The sequence below is a fragment of the Panthera tigris genome, chromosome B3, assembly GCF_018350195.1.
Source record: "Panthera tigris isolate Pti1 chromosome B3, P.tigris_Pti1_mat1.1, whole genome shotgun sequence".
In the NCBI taxonomy this organism is placed as follows: Eukaryota; Metazoa; Chordata; class Mammalia; order Carnivora; family Felidae; genus Panthera; species Panthera tigris.
Window position 1 is genome coordinate 138,216,609 of NC_056665.1, and position 17,896 is coordinate 138,234,504.

Consider the following 17,896-nt stretch of genomic DNA (forward strand, 5'->3'; position numbering starts at 1 on the left):
GAACATTTGGGAAATGCAGACGTAGCCTTTGCTTCTGTTCTTTATTGCAGCCAAGCTCATTGGGTTCTCCTATTTTATTGTGCGTTAAAATGCACATCATGTTGAAAATACAAAACCACCTATTTTTACCTGTAAGGGAACTTTGACTACACAACAATTTTTTTTAAGTTTATTTATCTTGAGAGAGACAGAGAATACGAGCAGGGGAGAGGCAGGGAGAGAGAGAGAGAATCCCAAGCAGGCTCGGAGCCTGACATGGGGCTCGAACTCATGAACATGAGATCATGACCTGAGCCGAAATCAAGAGTCCATTGCTTAACTGACCGAGCCACCCAGGCGTCCCCTATACAACAGTTTGTGAGATGACTTTGGAATGTAACCCCCATGTAGAATGTGACTCCCCTAGTAATATTTTTTTTCTTTTTACCAGGCCGACTAGAAGATCAATATGTAATTCGATTTGTCAAAGAAAAGTTGAAATCTATGCCTTGCAGGAATCAAGGTTATATTTTGGATGGGTTCCCGGAGACCTATGATCAAGCTAAAGACCTATTCAATCGTAAGTTTGAATATTCCCTGTATCTTTTTTTCAAAGCTTTTCTTTCTTACTTTATATAAACTCTACCCCTAATGTGGGGCTCGAACTCACGACCCTGAGATCAAGAGCCACGTGCACTGCAGACTGAGCCAGCCAGGTGCCCCTCCTTCATTTATTTTGAGTGTTTATATTCAGGTAAGTTGCAACATATCATAATAATAGTCGCTTCGTTAAAATTTAAAATTCAGACAGACTATGTCTAAAATACACACTTTTCTATTTATGGTTAGTTTTCATTAGTGACTTCTAGTTAAAATATTTTTAATTTTCTTGCCAAGCTGTCCATAGTAGTAATATGTAATAAACACAACAATGTATATTTTGTTTTATTAGAAGAAGATGAGGAGGAAGAAGAAGAAGTCAGAGGCAAAATGTTGCCCTTTGATAAATTAATCATACCTGGTAAGTTTATTTATTTATTTATTAATTATTAAAAATTTTTTAAATGTTTATTTATTTTTGAGAGAGAGAGACACACACGGAGTGCAAGTGGGGGAGGGGCAGAGAAAGAGGGAGACAACAGAATCCGAAACAGGCTCCAGGCTCTGAGCTGTCAGCACAGAGCTCGACACAGGGGTCAAATTCATGAACCACAAGATTATGACCTGAGCAGAAGTCAGATGCTCAACCGAATGAGCCACCCAGGCACCCCCTGGTAAGTTTAAAACAATTCTCCAAGGTCATATTTAAAGGAATGCCATTCAAGATCTCTTTTGTACCCAAACCATCTTTTTGATGTTAATAAAGCAGATCTCTCTATGTCTCTCTCTTGTTTGTTTGTTTGTTTGTTTGTTTCTTTCTTTCTTTCTTTCTTTCTTTCTTTCTTTTCAGGATAAAAGGTAAAATGATACACTTAAACTCTCAAACTAGAGACTGTATGGGAGGCAGACATCAGGAAAATCAAGTTCTGATGGTGCACCTGGGGGGCTCGGTCGGTTGAGCGTCTGACTCTTGATTTAGGTTCAGGTCATGATCCCAAGGTTCTGGGATCAAGCCCCTTGTTGGGCTCTGTGCCGAATGTGGAACCGGCTTGGGATTCTCCCCCTCTCTCTCTTTCTCTCTCTCTCTGTCCCTCTGCCCCTCTCTCCCACTTGTGCTCTTTTTCTCTCTCTCAAATGAAAAAAAAAGGGACTATCGAGTTCTGAAATGGACAGAAGTCCCTTTGAGAATGTTTGTCTGCTGCTCCCTCTGGGAACAAAGCCCAAGGTGGCCAGTCCACTGATGCCTTGACTTCTGAGTCAGCTGGCAAGACCCCCAGGGACTGGACCCTTCCTACCCTCCTAGGTGCCAGCCGTGCCGTCATCTTTCCTGTCTTTTCCAAATCCAGAACTGAGCCTGGGGAAGGCACAGAGCTTTTCAGTTCACTGTTCACACATTGGCACAGAAGTTTCACGATGTACTCTTGGAAGTAAAGCGTAAACAACTTATTCCACGAAAAAAAAAAAAAAGATTTGTTGAGTACCCAGCAGGCCTTTCTCGGGACCTTGCCCTGAACTTTTAAACTTGTTATTTTTAATCAATTTGCATGCAGTGTCATCATAGGAAATAATTTTAGGTCATGTGGTAACCACAAGAACAGCTATTTTCAGCAACTGGGCCCGAGGCTGGAACTCAAGGAGCCCTGCTCACTTGTGTCAAAGCCCCCACGGGAGTCAGTTTGTGGCTGTAACCCTCTCCTCTAGGTCCAGGCACAGTTTGCATGCGATGAAGCTTCTGGAACCACTAGGGCCACCAGAATGCAGTTGTCCTCAGGGCTGGGTGTTCACCATTTCCCCAAGGGCCCTGAAACCTGGGGCAGGAATCCGCAAGGCCAAAGGGGTGGGTGGTCTGGGATTTTCCATGAATGTGGGTCTCCCGATCAGAAAAGTTAAAAAGTAAAATCGATTAAATAACCACATCTGTCTAGTTTATGGGAGTTTATCACTTCTGGGCAATATTTTTTATTATTATTATTATTTTTTAATGTTTTACTTATTTTTGAGAGACAGAGAGAAATAGAGCACGAGCAGGGGAGGGGCAGGGGGAGAGGGAGACACAGAATCGGAAACAGGCTCCAGGCTCTGAGCTGTCAGCACAGAGCCCGATGCGGGGCTCGAATTTACAGACTGCGATATCATAAGCTGAGCCGAAGTCTGAGGCTAAACCGACTAAGCCACCCAGGAGCCCCACTTCTGGGCAATATTTATTCATTGCACACCCCATTGTAAATCCTCACGTTCTCTCTTGGGCAGTGCAACGAGCCATTCGTCATGTGCTTGGGCCCCGTACAAGATGGGAGCCCGTTGAACCTTTGCACAATCCTGCCAGGCTGGAATTCCTCCCGTGTTCACCTGAACCAGAAGCTAAAACCCAGAGACTCACCCAAGAGCACTTCACTGGTCAACGGAATGGCTTAAATTCAAACTCTGTTTTCTCACCCACTGCCTTCAAAAGACAGATTTAATGAAACCCCTCCAGGAAATGCAATCATAGACATGAAACAGTGAAAGATTCATTTTTTTTTAAAGCTACTCTTTTTTTAAATGTTTTATTTATTTATTTAAAATTTTTATTAACGTTTATTTATTTTTGAGAGAGAGAGAGCATGAGCAGGGGAGGGGCAGGGAGAGAGGGAGACACGGAATCCGAAGCAGGCTCCAGGCTCTGAGCTGTCAGCACAGAGCCCCAATGCAGGGCTCAAACCCATAAACCGCGAGAACTTGAGCTAAGCTGAAGTCGGATGCTTAACCCACTGAGCCACCCAGGTACCCCAATGTTTTATTTATTTTTGAGAGAAAGAGAGAGAGACAGAGTGTGAGCAAGGGAGGGGCAGAGAGAGAGGGAGACACAGAATCGGAAGCAGGCTCCAAGCTCTGAGCTGTCAGCACCGAGCCCGACACGGGGCTCGAACTCATGAACCGTGAGATCATGACCTGAGCTGAAGTCGGACACTTAACCGACTGAGCCACCCAGGCGCCCCCGGTGAAAGAGTCTTAACCATGCACCACTGGGCTGCCCTCTCTCTGCTGGACGTAGTCCAAATGCGTCAAACATGTAATCTATTTGGAATGTTTAGTCTGTTCTTAGTAAACCATCTTTCTGGAAATTGTGTCATTTGTATCTAGGGGATTTTAATGCAGGGAGGTGGTTGAGTGAGGACACGAGAGGTTAATGCCATCGAAAGAAGAGTACCCAGAGCAGGGGGTGTGCCTCACCACGCTGGGTCGCATGGGGAAGCACCAGGCTTGGTCAGGAGGCAGGAAGGAGCGAGGGGGATGTCTAGGCCACAGCCTCAATTGGGGTTTACATGGGAAAGGGCGAGGCAGGGTCAGGCAAACAGCTGCTTTTAGAGGATTGGCTAGTTTGAGCCAATTCCAATGGGTTTTGCTCCCTAGTGGCCTGGTACCTGGCTGTGGGATGAATTAAGGCAAGGGGAATATTGGCTCGGTGTGCGAAAGTTATAAAAAGGCTGTGGTCACGTATATGTATATGGCGGCATGCTCCCAAGCAAGCGGTTGACTGTCTTTAGGAATTAGCCATCCCTGAAAGAGGCTGTCTCTCTCCAGGTCGGTAAGGCCTCCCTGAGATGTCAAAACATCATTAGATGCAGAAAACAACAAACATGATAAATACAAGTCTCCGTGCCTGATTTGGGCGATAAAACATTTGAACCTGTCGTGATCCAGTCAAATGTGGTATTCTCTCTCCTTGGTAAATCATTGCACTTTACAGCTGCTGCGGGCAGATCTTTTCAGATCTCCTCATTGAAGGAGACACGTTTAAAGTTGCATCTGCTTGAGAAATATAGAAACATGTTTTTGTTTTTTATCTTTTTTTAAAATGTATGTTTATTTTGGGAGCAAGAGCATGAGTTGGGGAGGGGCAGAGAGAGATTCCCAAGCAGGTTGACAGTGGGGAGCCCGACCTGGGGCTTGAACTCATAAACCACAAGATTATGACCTGAGCTGAGATCGAGTCAGAGCTTGACCAGCTGAGCCACCCAGGTGCCCCTGGAAATTTTTTTTTTAAATACAGGTTTTCATATGACTCAAGATAACCAAACACAGTAACCTCCTTGTTAGTACAATCTTTTTTTTTCTTTTTAAAAATTTTAACTTGTTTCATTTTATTTTTTTAAAATTTACATCCAAATTAGTTAGCATCTAGTGCAACGATTTCAGGAGTAGATTCCTTAGTGCCCCTTACCCATTTAGCCCATCCCCCCTCCCACCACCCCTCCCGTAACCCCCAATTTGTTCTCCATATTTATGAGTCTCTTGTTTTGTCCCCCTCCCTGTTTTTATATTATTTTTGTTTCCCTTCCCTCATGTTCATCGGTTTTGTCTCTTAAAGTCCTCATATGAGTGAAGTCATATGATATTTGTCTTTCTCTGACTAATTTCACTTAGTATAATACCCTCCAGTTCCATCCATGTAGTTGCAAATGGCAAGATTTCATTCTTTTTGATGGCCGAGTAATACTCCATTGTGTGTGTGTGTGTGTGTGTGTGTGTGTGTGTGTATACACCACATCTTTATCCATTCATCCATCGATGGACATTTGGGCTCTTTCCATACTTTGGCTATTGTTGATAGTGCTGCTAAAAACATGGGGGTGCATGTGTCCCTTTGAAACAGCACACCTGTGTCCCTTGGATAAATGCCTAGTAGTGCCATTGCTGGGTCGTAGGGTAGTTCTATTTTTAGTTTTTTGAGGAACCTCCAAACTGTTTTCCAGAGTGGCTGCAACAGCTTGCATTCCCATTGTTAGTACAATCTTAAGCAAGCAGAAATCGATTACTTGCTATCCACAGTGAAGCCAGTACAAGGACAGCAGAAGTTCTGAATAGTTATCTCAAGACACTGCAAAATCCTGAAGTTCTATCTGACTCATCACAAGAGAAAGGACTTTAAAAAATATCATCTGGGGGCGCCTGCCTGGTGAAGTCAGTAGAGCATGTATGTGACTCAGGGTTGTGAGTTCAAGCCCTAGTTTGGGTGTAGAGTTCACTAAAAAAAAAAAAAAAAATCATCTTGTGGGAAATATATTTCATCACACTAAAATTCTTTGAAAGTTTGTAGTCAAGTGTATCACTCACTGTTCATGGTATTTGATTAACTGGAATCTTCCTTTTCCCGGTCACTGGGAAAAAAGATACAGCATCATATTTAAAGATTGTTACATTACTAACAGAATTATTAACCTTTCATCTAGATGCCTAACGTATGGAGCTTAACAAGATTCAATCTCCAGTGAATTCATTGACGTACTTTTGATTTAAGTACTATACCAGCATTTGGAGGTCCAACTGTCTCCTCTCCTTTCTTTCAATATATTTTTAAGTTTGTTTGTTTGTTTGTTTGTTTATTTAGAGAGGGAGAGAGAGAATCCCAAGCAGACTCCGCACTGTCAGCACAGACCCCGGTGTGGGGTTCGATCTCACGAACTGTGTGAGATCATGACATAAGCCGAAACCAAGAATCGGACGCTTAACCGACTGAGCCACCCAGGTGCCACCTCTTTTAACATATAGCCACTAATGTAAATCAAATGATCAAAGATGAGCACCTGAGCTAAATTAGAACCGGTCAGAATCGAGGCAGTCTCAGACCTCAGCCTTTCTTTTCACTGTTAACGCACGAAGCGGACGATGTTCAAAGGGGTTCCGCTGCCCCGCTGCTGAGCACACTTACCTTGCTCTCGCTCGGGAAGCCTGATCAGAATGCAGTTAGGTGCCAGTGGCATGGTTACGCGGCAAACCAATACAATGAGTCACTTAGTTAATTAATTTTTAAAAGTTCCAATAAAACTTTCACTACAAAATCAGGTGATGGGCCGGATTTGGCCCACAGGGCGGCAATACAAGTTTAGAATGCAAATTTAACCATTTCCAGGCTTTGCCAGGCTCTTACAGGGAGCGAGTTGTTGGCAATGCACCTGGCTAATGATCTGGGCACCTGTGGGCTCTGACCGCGTTGAGAACATCTGAGAACAGTAACTCACCTAGAAAGTCCATTTCACTGATATGCATTTTAATCATTCATTCACTCAACAAATATCTACTGAACTTATACTAGGAGCTGGAGGAACAGCTGTTTTCATAGTTTAAAAGAAAATCCCAGGGGGGCGAAATGATCCCCATCATTAATATAACTCAAACATGAGATGAGCACCGTGTTGTAGTGGACCCAATTGTTTCCCAGCCGATCGCATTGAGAAAAGAACTGCATCCTTGGGAAATTAAAGTCCCAAAGCAGGGCGCCTTGGTGGCTCAGACTGTTGAGCATCTGAGACTCTTAATTTTGGCTCAGGTCACGACCTCGCTGTTCTGGAGTTCGAGCCCGGGGTCCAGCTCCACACCGACAGTGTAGAGTCAGCCTGAGATTCTCTCTGTCAATCTCTCTCTGTCCCTCCCCTGCTCTCACTCACTCTCTCTCAAAATAAATAAATACACTTTAAAAAATAAAAAATAAAATCCCAAGGGGTGTCCACATTTTTATTAATTTGCTAAATTGGCCATCATTTCAGTCAGCTGCTTAGCCTCTTTGGGAGCCCGTGATGCCCTTGCTGGGAAAGAGGCAGGGGGCAGGGGGGCGGCTGGGAGCCTAACGATGTCTCAGGGTCATCAGAGATGCGCTCATTCCAATTCTGCTGCTTTTAGTCATCGGTTTTGTTTTTAGCCCATGATTAGATTTGCTGCTCTTTGCTATCAGATTTGCTATTATTTATTATTAGAGATTTTCTGTTTCCAATTTCGGCTGCTTTTATTAAAAGGAGAAGGAAGGAAAGAAAGAAGAAGGGAGAAGGGGGGGAAATAGGAAAATAACAGCTCTCACAAAAGACCAGCTGGTTGGGCCTCGTAGGGTGGTCTCTGGAAATGCCAGTGATTTGTAACTATTTGTCCTCGAGAGAGGCGGCGAGAAGGCCAGTCTTGTCAAGCGGTCCAGGCTGGTCACCGGACACCACGGTGAGGCGTTGGCTCAGCCTCCAGTGCCCTCCACTCAGCCCTTTCGTCCTTGGGTTGACTCAGGAGGCTCCTTGTCTCCCCAGAATTCGTTTGTGCGCTGGGCGCGTCAGATGAGTTCCTGAAAGAGCGGGTGATGAACCTTCCCGAGAGCGTCGTGGCGGGGACCCACTACAGCCAGGACCGCTTCCTCCGGTCTCTGGGCAGCTACCGCAACATCAATACGGAAGACGAGACCGTCTTCAACTACTTTGATGAAATTGAGATCCACCCGATCCACATCGGTATGACGTGGGCTCCAGACGAATGGGAACACGGAGAACCACCACCAAGGGTCAGGACCCCTGGCAACCCCGGTGCCTGTCTCTCATGGGGCCGTGGGAGGACAGGGGAGCATCGCTATGTCCCTGGGCCGGGAAGTCACAGGATAAACAGGACCATCCTCCTGGGGAGTCTTACGCTCGTGGATTTGGTCAGGAGAGGGAGGTGTTATATGAAAACACGTGGATATATTATGAAATCGAATACCGAATCGGCACTTTTTAAAACTAAAAAACATTTTTGTAATGTTTTTATTTATTTATTTACTTTGAGAGAGAGAGAGCGAGAGAGAGCGCGAGCGAGCTTGCGCATGCGTGAGCAGGGAAGGAGCAGAGAGGGAGGGAGAGAATCCCAAGCAGGCTCTGTGCTCTCACCGCAGGTGCCTCGGTTACTTAAGCATCTGACTCTTGCTTTCGGCTCAGGTCATGATCTCACAGTCCAAGAGTTGGAGCCCCGTGTCGGGCTCTGTGCTCACAGTGGGGAGCCTCCTTGGGATTCTCTCTTTCCCTCTCTCTCTCTGCCCACTCCCCTCCTTCACACGGCACACACTCTGTCTCTCTCTCAAAATAAATAAACAAACACTTAAAGGACACTTCAAAGGTATGTGTATTTGCTGCCGGCTGCTCTGGGCCATCTTCTTCCTTGGGGCAGCGTTTTGTCCCCATAGCACCGCAGGCATGCCGTTAACTAGGACCTGCCATCCACCTCATCATCATCACCATCATCATCTTCGTTTCTGGCTCCAAATCCCTGCTGTCATAGGTGTTTCTACTGCCCTTGGCTTGCTGAACCCCTGACCTTCCTGTCTGGTTGCCTGGATGTTGACATTTCTTCTGCCCCTGGGTTTGGTGAGAAACCCCTAGCCTGGTGGCAGCTTGGTGGCCAGGCTGACCGCGGGGGTCAGTCTCTCAGGGCCTCTCTTCACCCCCAGGAGCCCAATGGGACAGCACGTGGACCCTGCTGTACGGGGCGGTATAGAGCTAAGGAACGATGTCAGCATGAGACAGGAGAGCTGATTATCAGGTCTGGCTCTGCTTCCGTTTACTCACCTGTGAAACAGAGAGCTGATCCGTGGCTCATAGAGTTGTTACACACAGACAGATAAGAGACAGGAAGTGCCCGGTGTGCCCGAAAGTTCACCAAGCGGCCACTAATTTTGTTATTACCACCAATACGAAGGCAAAAAATAATGTGCTGTGAAGCCATGAAAAGAGAGCACAGTTTATAAAGCTGCAAAATCTGTTCTGCACCCGCGGAAGTGATGGGGTTTTGTTCTCACCTGGATGTGTCTGTATATACTGGAGACATGTTTTACATGTAAAAGCCCAGGGTTTGAACCTACTGATGTGGAAAAGAGTTTACCCTGTTTGGTTGGAGAACCAGGAAGGAGCAGTGGGCACGTTTCAAAAACCTAAACAGTGATTGTCATCTTTTCAGTAAAGCTCGAAAAGTTATTTACAGAAAACTCTGGAGAGCCTGGGGTGGGGTGGGGGGGGGGGGGAGAAATGTTGAGAAACAAACGAGTGGGAGGAATGGACGAGCGGGTCACTGCGTTGCTGTCTCATTCTGTGCCCACACATTTGGCCTGGTCCCCACCCTGACCCGCAGGAGATGACGTCAAAGCAAAGGGAGGAATGGATCTTAGGGATGGGTGTGGGGGAGGGTGTCCGGGTCAGGAATGCAGACCGGCCTCAGAAGGATCCAGAAGGGGGCCGACACCTGCGTTCTCTCTCTGCACCTCTGGACTCCTCTTCTCCCTTGGAGTCTCTTTCTCTCTGGCTCTTTGGACCAGAATGTCTCCTCCCTCGCCCCCCGGGGGTGAGCTGCGGCTGCCCCGCAGCCTGGGAGTTTCCGCATTACACTGGGAGCTAGACTTTCCAGGCTAGCTCCACAGCCCTAGAAGGGCAAATCCAAGGTCCCGGTTTGGGCAGGTGCCCCCCCCCCCCCCCAAGTTCCCCTGGTCCAGGGTCAGGGCAGAAGTACTGCTTTCGCAGCACTGGTCTCCAAAAGTCAGCCTCTTCAAAAGTGTTTCAGGGGCGCCTGGGTGGCTCCGTGGGTTAAGCATCCGACTGGATTTGGGCTCAGGTCATGATCTCACAGTTTGTGAGTTCGAGCCCCACATCAGGCTTGTGCTGATAGTGTGGAGCCTGCTTGGGATTTTCTCTCTCTCTCCCTCTCTCTCTGCCCCCCCTCCGCCCCAAAATAAATAAATAAGCATTTTTTTTTTTTTTAAGTGTTTCAGAGCACTTTCAAGTGCGTCAAGTTGCAATTACTCTGTTCGAGAAATCTGGGAGAAATACTCTTTTTAAAAATGTTTACTTATTTTTGAGGGGGGGAGGGGCAAAGAGAGGGGGCCAAAGGACCGAAGCAGGGCTTCAGGGCCGCAGGGCTCGAACTCACGAACCCTGAGATCAGAACCCGAGCCGCAAGCGGACACTTAACCGACTGAGCCTCCCGGGCACCCCGGGGACAAACACTTTTAAATGTCAGCGCTCAGGCCACACGTGGAATACAGGAGTTTGGTTTTATTTTGGTTTTGATTGTTGTGTGTTGGGGGGCGGGGCTTGCTTCCGCCAACTGATACATTGGGCCCCGTTCTTCGGCTCCCGTGCCGCACAGGGCAGCGCCTCTAGTCTGCGTCAAGGTCATACTGCCTGAACCGAGAGAGGGGGGCGCAGCAGTGGTCGTGCCTGGGGCCAGGGTGAGAGGAAGGTCCTCAGCCCTGGGAAGGCCTGCGGGCGCTCAGGCCCCAAATCGTCCGCCGCACACCCCCCTACGCAGGTACCTTCCAGGCAAACCCAAGAGACGGGTATAGAACTTGTTACTATTCGGGGACTTTGTGGAGGAACTCCTCTTTTACCAAAAGCTGCTGCGGCTGCTTTTTTTTTTTTTTTTTTCTTTTTTTTCTTTCCGGTCTTGAGATTAACAGTAGTCAGACGTTCTGGACTTTGCGCTTCTCCCTATTCGGGTGGGCTCACTGAAATGGTTCGTTTTTCTTATGAATTGAAAACTGTATCCCAGAACCCTTGGTTCTCCGAAGCAGAACACAGAGGGAACGCGGAGAAGCCTGCCCGGCTGCCAGCAAGCGCGGGGCTGCCTTCCGGGGGGGACCCCGCGGCGTCCCGGTCTCTGCCCGGAAGCTTCCGGGGAACCCTTTCTGGAGAAGTCCGGTCCTGCCTCTCCCGCCCCCAACTCCGGGCGGTCGGAACTCAGAGCGGGCCCCTCCCCCCTTCCCCCCCCCCCCCCCCCCCCCCCCCCCCCCCGGGGCTCCCGGACCCCACGCCGCTACTTACCAGCGAGACTGGACATTCCGGTTCCGGCCGGTGCCGGCCCCGGGAGGAAAAGCCCGGCGCGGCCCTTCAGGCCGGCCGCCATCGCACGCTTGGGGCAACGAGGAATTTTCCCGAACAGCGTCTCGGGAACGCGGTGCGGGCGGGCCCCGGAACGGAAGTGGGCGCCGACCTTCCTCTCTCCCGGTGTCTCCAGATGTGGGAAAACTCGAGGACCCGCAGAACAGACTTGCCATCAAGCAGCTGGTCAAAGAGATCGGGGGGCCTCGAAACTACGGCCTGACGGACGAAGAAAAGGCGGCAGCGGAGCGGAAGGCCGCGGAGGAGCGGCTGGCCCGGGAGGCTCGGGAGCAAGCGGAGCGTGAGCGCAGGGAGGCGGCGGAGACGGCAGAGAAGATGGCACGCTGGGAGGAGTGGGTGAGTGTGGCTGAGTGTGGCTGAGTGCGTGAGCGTGCGAGCGGGTGCGCGAGGGCGAGTGCGCGTGCGTGTGAATGTGTGAGTGTGAGTGCGTGTGTGTGGGTGAGTGCGCGCGCGTGAGTGTGTAAGGGCAAGTGTGTGCGTGTGAATGTGTGTGAGGGTGTGCGTGAGGGAGTGTGAGAGTGAGTAGGGCTGTGAGGGTGTGTGTGAGGGCGAGTGTGTGTGAGGGTGTGTGAGGGTATGTGAACGAGTGTGTGTCTGTGAGTGTGAGCGAGTGTGTATTGTGTGAGTGTGGGTGTGTGAGCAAGTATGTGTGTGTACGTGAGTGTGAATGTGGGTGAGGGAGTGTGAGTGTGAGTGGTGGTGTGAGGGTGTGTGTGTGAGGGTATGTGAGCAACTGTGTGTGTGTGTGTGAGCAAGTATGTGTGTAACCGGGTGTGTGAGTGTTAGCGAGTATGTGTGTGAGCGTGTATACGTGTGAGTGTGTGAGTGTGAGCGAGTGTGTGTGTGAGCGAGTGTGTGTGAAAGTGTGTGTGTGTGAGCGAGTATGTGTGTGAGTGTGGGTGTGTGAGCAAGCATGTGTGTGTACGTGAGTGTGTGAATGGGTGAGGGAGTGTGAGAGTGAGTGTGAGTGAGTGGTGGTGTGAGGGTGTGTGTGTGAGGGTCTGTGAGCGACTGTGTGTGTGTGTGAGCAAGTATGTGTGTAACAGGGTGTGAGTGTTAGCGAGTATGTGTGAGCGTGTGAGCGAGTATACATGTGAGTGTGTGTGAGTGTGAGCGAGTGTGAGAGTGTGTGTGAGTGTGTGAGCGAGTATGTGTGTGAGTGTGGGTGTGTGAGCAAGTATGTGTGTGTACGTGAGTGTGTGAATGTGGGTGAGGGAGTGTGAGAGTGTGAGTGGTGGTGTGAGGGTGTGTGTATGAGGGTATGTGAGCGACTGTGTGTGTGTGTGAGCAAGTATGTGTGTAACAGGGTGTGAGTGTTAGCGAGTGTGTGTGTGAGCGTGTGAGCAAGTATACGTGTGAGTGTGTGTGAGTGTGAGCGAGTGTGTGTGAAAGTGTGTGAGTGTGAGCGAGTATGTGTGTGTGAGCGAGTATGTGTGTGAGTGTGGGTGTGTGAGCAAGCATGTGTGTGTACGTGAGTGTGTGAATGTGGGTGAGGGAGTGTGAGAGTGAGTGTGAGTGAGTGGTGGTGTGAGGGTGTGTGTGTGGGTCTGTGAGCGACTGTGTGTGTGTGAGCAAGTATGTGTGTAACAGGGTGTGAGTGTTAGCGAGTATGTGTGTGTGAGCGTGTGAGCGAGTATACGTGAGTGTGTGAGTGTGAGCGAGTGTGTGTGAAAGTGTGTGTGAGTGTGTGAGCGAGTATGTGTGTGAGTGTGGGTGTGTGAGCAAGTATGTGTGTGTGTGCGTGAGTGTGTGAATGTGGGTGAGGGAGTGTGAGTGAGTGGTGTGAGGGTGTGTGTGTGAGGGTATGTGAGCGACTGTGTGTGTGTGTGAGCAAGTATGTGTGTAAGCGGGTGTGTGAGTGTTAGCGAGTGTGTGTGTGTGTGTGAGTGTTAGCGAGTATACTTGCGCTCTCCCCCAAATAAATAAATATTAAAACAACAAACAACGCATCATCCGAGTCAATAACCTCCTCACTTGCTTGGAGTCTTTCCTAAAAGTCATCTTTCCCCTGAGGACTTTCCTGGGCACCATAGCTGAAGTGTCAACCCCCTGGGGCGCCTGGGCGGCTCAGTCGGTTAAGCGTCCGACTTCCGCTCGGCTCGCGATCTCATGGTCCGTGAGCTCGAGCCCCGCGTGGTCGGGCTCTGTGCCGACGGCTCGGAGCCCGGAACCTGCTTGGGATTCTGTGTCTCCCTCTCCCTCTGCCCGTCCCCCACTTGTGCTCTCTCCCTCTCTCTTTCAAAAATAAATACACATTAAAAAAAACAAAATAAAATAAAATTTCAACCCTGCCACTCTCCACAACATGTCATATCCCCTCTTACACTTTTGCTTTTAAAGACTTTCTTTTTCAGTAACCTCTACACCCAATGTGGGGCTCGAACTCACAACCCCGAGATCAAGAGTCTCACGCTCCACGGACTGAACCAGCCAGGCGCTCCCCCCCCACCCCTTCCCTTTTATACCTTTTAACTTCCTTCTTTGCACGTATTCTAATGGACTATATATTTTACACATTTATCTTGTTTATGGTCTTCTCCCTGCGCAGAATTTAAATTACGTGAGGACGAGGATTTTGGTCTATGTTGTTCGCTACTCTATTTCCATAGCAGACACTCAACAAATATTTGTGGAAGGAAGGGGCAGTGGGAGGAAGGATGTCCTTATGGACACGTGCTTGGGTGCCTGATTATCTCCTCAGCTTGAACGCCCGAATTTTGGTAGGCGAGACTATACCTGGTCCAATTGTTGATACTTCTAAACTACCTTCCAGCAAGGGTAAAGCAGGGCACACGTTGGCTACCAGCCTGCTTTCCTACACCTCTTCCAGCTCTGCTTTCTCAATTTTGCTCCCAAAGTATCAATCTGATAAACAAAGCCCCCGGCTCCCGGCTCTCACGTCCATTTCTGTGATCAGAGCTTTACCAGCTTTTCCGAGGCAGCTGGCATCGGTCTCTCGTAAGTCGCGTGTCTTCTCTGCCCACGTTGGGGCTGTGTGTCCCTTTCTGAGTGTTTTGCAACGACAGCCGGCGAGAAGGCAGTGTGATGGGAGCAGGAACGGCCTCGGGAGACAACGGTGTGTGTCCCGAGCTGTGTGCTGCGAGAGCCCACATTCCGCTCCTTCTCCTGGTACGTATGTGACTCTGCACAAGCCACTCTGTGCCTCAGTGTCTCCATCTGTAAGACGGGGGTGAGGACAGTGCCGGCTTCATACAGCCGCGGGGGTGACGAAAGAGTCCGTTTATGTAGAAGAACACGGCCAATGCCTGGCAAATTCCATGCATCTCACGATAGCCTACCTTTTTTTTTTTTTTTTTTTAGGTTTATTTGTTTTGAGAGAGATGCGTGTGTATATGTGAGTGTGCATGCGTGAGCCAGGGAAGGGCAGAGAGGAGGAGACAGAGACGCCCAAGCAGGCTCCACGCTGTCAGCACAGAGCCTGACTCGAGGCTCGATCCCACTGACTGTGAGATCGTGACCTGAGCCGAAATCAAGAGTTGGACGCTTAACTGACTGAGCCCCCCAGGCTCCCCCTGTGATAGCCTAGCTTTTTATGCTACGTTGCAAATAGTTTTGCTCATCATTTATCTTTTGACAGCCTGTATGGTGTTTCTTCTGGACATAAGGAAGTTTTATGTTTGCATGTAGTCAAATCCATCAATCTTTTTCCCGTGTTGGTTTCTGGATTTGCTGTCTTGCTGGGAAAGACTCTTTTTGAAGAAATAATATCAGTTAGGACTCTTTATCTTGCAAGTGACAGAAAAGCAAACTGAAAATGGCTTAGAAACTAAAAAAAAAACAAAAAAAAAACACAAAAAAAAACTTATGGAAAAAAAAGAAATTAAAAAATGTACGGGTTTACCTAACAGAAAAGTCCAGGGGTAGGGCTGGCTTCAGGCAAGGCTTGATAGAGCTGCTCAGATGATGTCACCAGGGACCTGGGGTCCTTGTCTCTGCTCTGCCTTCCACATTGCTGATGTGTTTATCCTTAATTAAGGCTCATAACCAGGAGGCGGGCTGGACTGATGGGCTTAAGTCCCACTGAAACCACCAGGCTAAGACGGGACGTTTCTCAAAGGAAACCTGGAATTACTATTCCCAAGAGAGGGGGGAACGGTATGGTGAGCGAGGAATAACGGGCGTCCACCAGACGAGTACCTTCTAGACTTATTAGCACTCCTGTGATTCTTTCCTTCGTCCCTTCCTTCCTACCCTCCCACGCTTATCTAGGCATCTAGGAATTACCTTGATCTAAGAAGTGGCTTAAGGATCCGGTTTATTATTTTCTGGACTACTAAGCAGTTGTGGTAACACCATTTACATCTTTTCTCTGCTGTTTCAAATGCCATCTTTATGATAACGTGGTGAACACTTACAGCAACATCTATCGTGTTCTAAAGTACTCCAGGACGAGTTGGGTGGAAATGCTCTCCCCTTTCTGTTTACCCCAACCCCCCAATGTTCTGTTTGTAGAATAAACGACTAGAGGAAGTGAAAAGAGAAGAAAGAGAATTATTAGAGGCCCAGTCGATTCCCCTGAGAAACTATTTAATGACCCACGTGATGCCAACACTTATGCAGGGTCTGAATGAATGTTGTAAGGTCCGACCGGATGATCCCGTTGATTTTCTGGTAAGAGATTTTTTTTATAAGCTTTTTAAAAATGTTTATTTTATTTTATTTTTTTTTAAATGTCAGCACGGAGCCCGGTTTGGGGCTCGAACCCACAAACTGTGAGATCATGACCTGAGCCAAAGTCGGACACTTAATTGACTAAACCACCCAGGCGCCCTTTTCTTTATTTATTTTTGAGAAAGCGAGAGAGAGCAAGGGAGGGACAGAGAGGGGATGGGGAGAGAATCCCAAGCAGACCTCTCACTGTCAGCACAGAGCCCGACATGGAGCTTGATCTCACAAACTGTGAGATCATGATCTGAGCTAAAACCAAGAGTCAGACACTTAACTGACTGAGCCACCCAGGAGCCCCTATAGTAAGATTTTATTACTCATTTGAGAGTAAAGATTTAGGTACTTTTATTTTTATTATTATTTTTATGTTTTATTTATTTTTGAGAGAGAGAGAGAGAGAGAGAGAGAGAAACGGAGTGTGAGCAGGGGAAGGGCAGAGAGAGAGGGAGACACAGAATCCGAAGCAGGCTCCAGGCTCTGAGCTCTGAGCTGTCAGCACAGAGCCCGATGCGGGGCTCGAACTCACGAACCGTGAATCATGACCTGAGCCGAAGTCGATGCTTAACCGACTGAGCCACCCAGGCGCCCCTTTGTACTTTTATTTTTAAATCGTAATCATTAGTAGCAATGTCTTCCAAATTGTTGACTTGTCTTTTTTTCTTTCTTTCAATTATAGGCAGAGTATCTCTTCAAGAACAATCCTGAAATACAGTGAAACTTTACAGATCGCGTATGATATACCTTTATGGAGTTAGAGTTTAACATTGTAATTTGAAAAATTTGCTTTAAAAAAAAATGCGTTTCGTTTTTGGAAAGTTCCTTGTCTTCCCCACAAGCAAATACTTTATTACGTAGAAGCATTATAAAAAGCTGTATGGCAACGAGTGACATCATTAAAGAACTTTATTTGAAAGGTAAATGATAAAGTCTGCATAGCTCATGGGACAAATACTGATTTTATATTGTATTCATAGTCAAGGTATTCTGCACACTTGGATGTACGGTATGCTTTGTTGACTCACACTTTGTCAGATGTGATTGGTTTCCACTGGGTTAATTTCTGAGTTCGGGGTCAGTTTCCCAGGCAATGAGTCAGAGAGAGAATGATAAGCCTCTTGGTAGAAAAATTCCCGTAACAGAATGAATAATCCTAATATTTGTGGTAATTAAAAGCCGCCGAGTATGTTCAACAAACTTTACAATGCAGGCATAGGCAATCAAGCCCTATGGTCTTTTCCAGCTTGAAAAGCCCTGTAATTTCCAGAATGACACGGAATGAGAAAATTAAACTAATCAACTAGGTTTATTTTAATGGAGTATATTTCGTCTCTTTAAATAACGTAACCTGGGGGCGCCTGGGTGGCTCAGTCGGTTGAGCATCTGACTTCGGCTCGGGTCATGATCTCACGGTTCGTGGTTTGAGTCCTTCCTGCATTTGGTTCCATGCTGTCAACACAGAGCCCTCTTCAGATCTTCTGTCCCCCGTTCTCTCTGTGCTCCTCCCCCGCTCATTCTCTCCCTCTCTCTCTCTCTCTCTCTCTCTCTCTGAAAAGAAAGAAACTGAAATAGATCTACATATATAATGTAGTCTGAATATAACTGCACTTTTTTTTGAGGTAAAATACACACAACATAAAATATACCATCGTGACCACTTAAAAGTGTACAATTCGGGGGCGCCTGAGTGGCTCAGTTGGTTAAGCCTCCCGACTCTTGATTTCGGCTCGGGTCGGGATCTCTCGGTCGTGAGATCAAGCCCCGCCTCAGGCTTTGCGCTGAGAGTGTGGCGCCTGTTGGGATTCTCTCCCTCTGCCTCTCCCCACCCCTCTCAAAGATAAATAAATAAACTTTAAAGCATACAGTTCAGTGGCACTAAGCACATTCACTATGTCTGTTCCATGAAAGGGAGGTGTGCGCAAAACGACCTCCGAAGCCCAAAGGGCCAGTAAGACGGAAGAAAAAGGCTGACAAAT

The 17,896-nt window shown here is 47.9% G+C and overlaps 1 protein-coding gene across 1 annotated transcript in view; it reads left to right on the forward strand.

Annotated features, from left to right (window-relative positions):
- Positions 1–17,235, forward strand: part of AK7 (adenylate kinase 7) — a gene marked incomplete at its 5' end in the record, with an annotated part of 69,348 nt that extends 52,113 nt beyond the window's left edge. Inside the window, 6 exons of the mRNA XM_042989278.1 lie at positions 431–559; positions 932–1,000; positions 7,629–7,826; positions 11,350–11,570; positions 15,708–15,866; positions 16,600–17,235. Coding sequence (XP_042845212.1) covers positions 431–559; positions 932–1,000; positions 7,629–7,826; positions 11,350–11,570; positions 15,708–15,866; positions 16,600–16,638 — 815 coding nt within the window. The remainder of the gene's footprint in view (positions 1–430; positions 560–931; positions 1,001–7,628; positions 7,827–11,349; positions 11,571–15,707; positions 15,867–16,599) is intronic.
- Between the last annotated feature and the right edge of the window lie 661 nt (positions 17,236–17,896).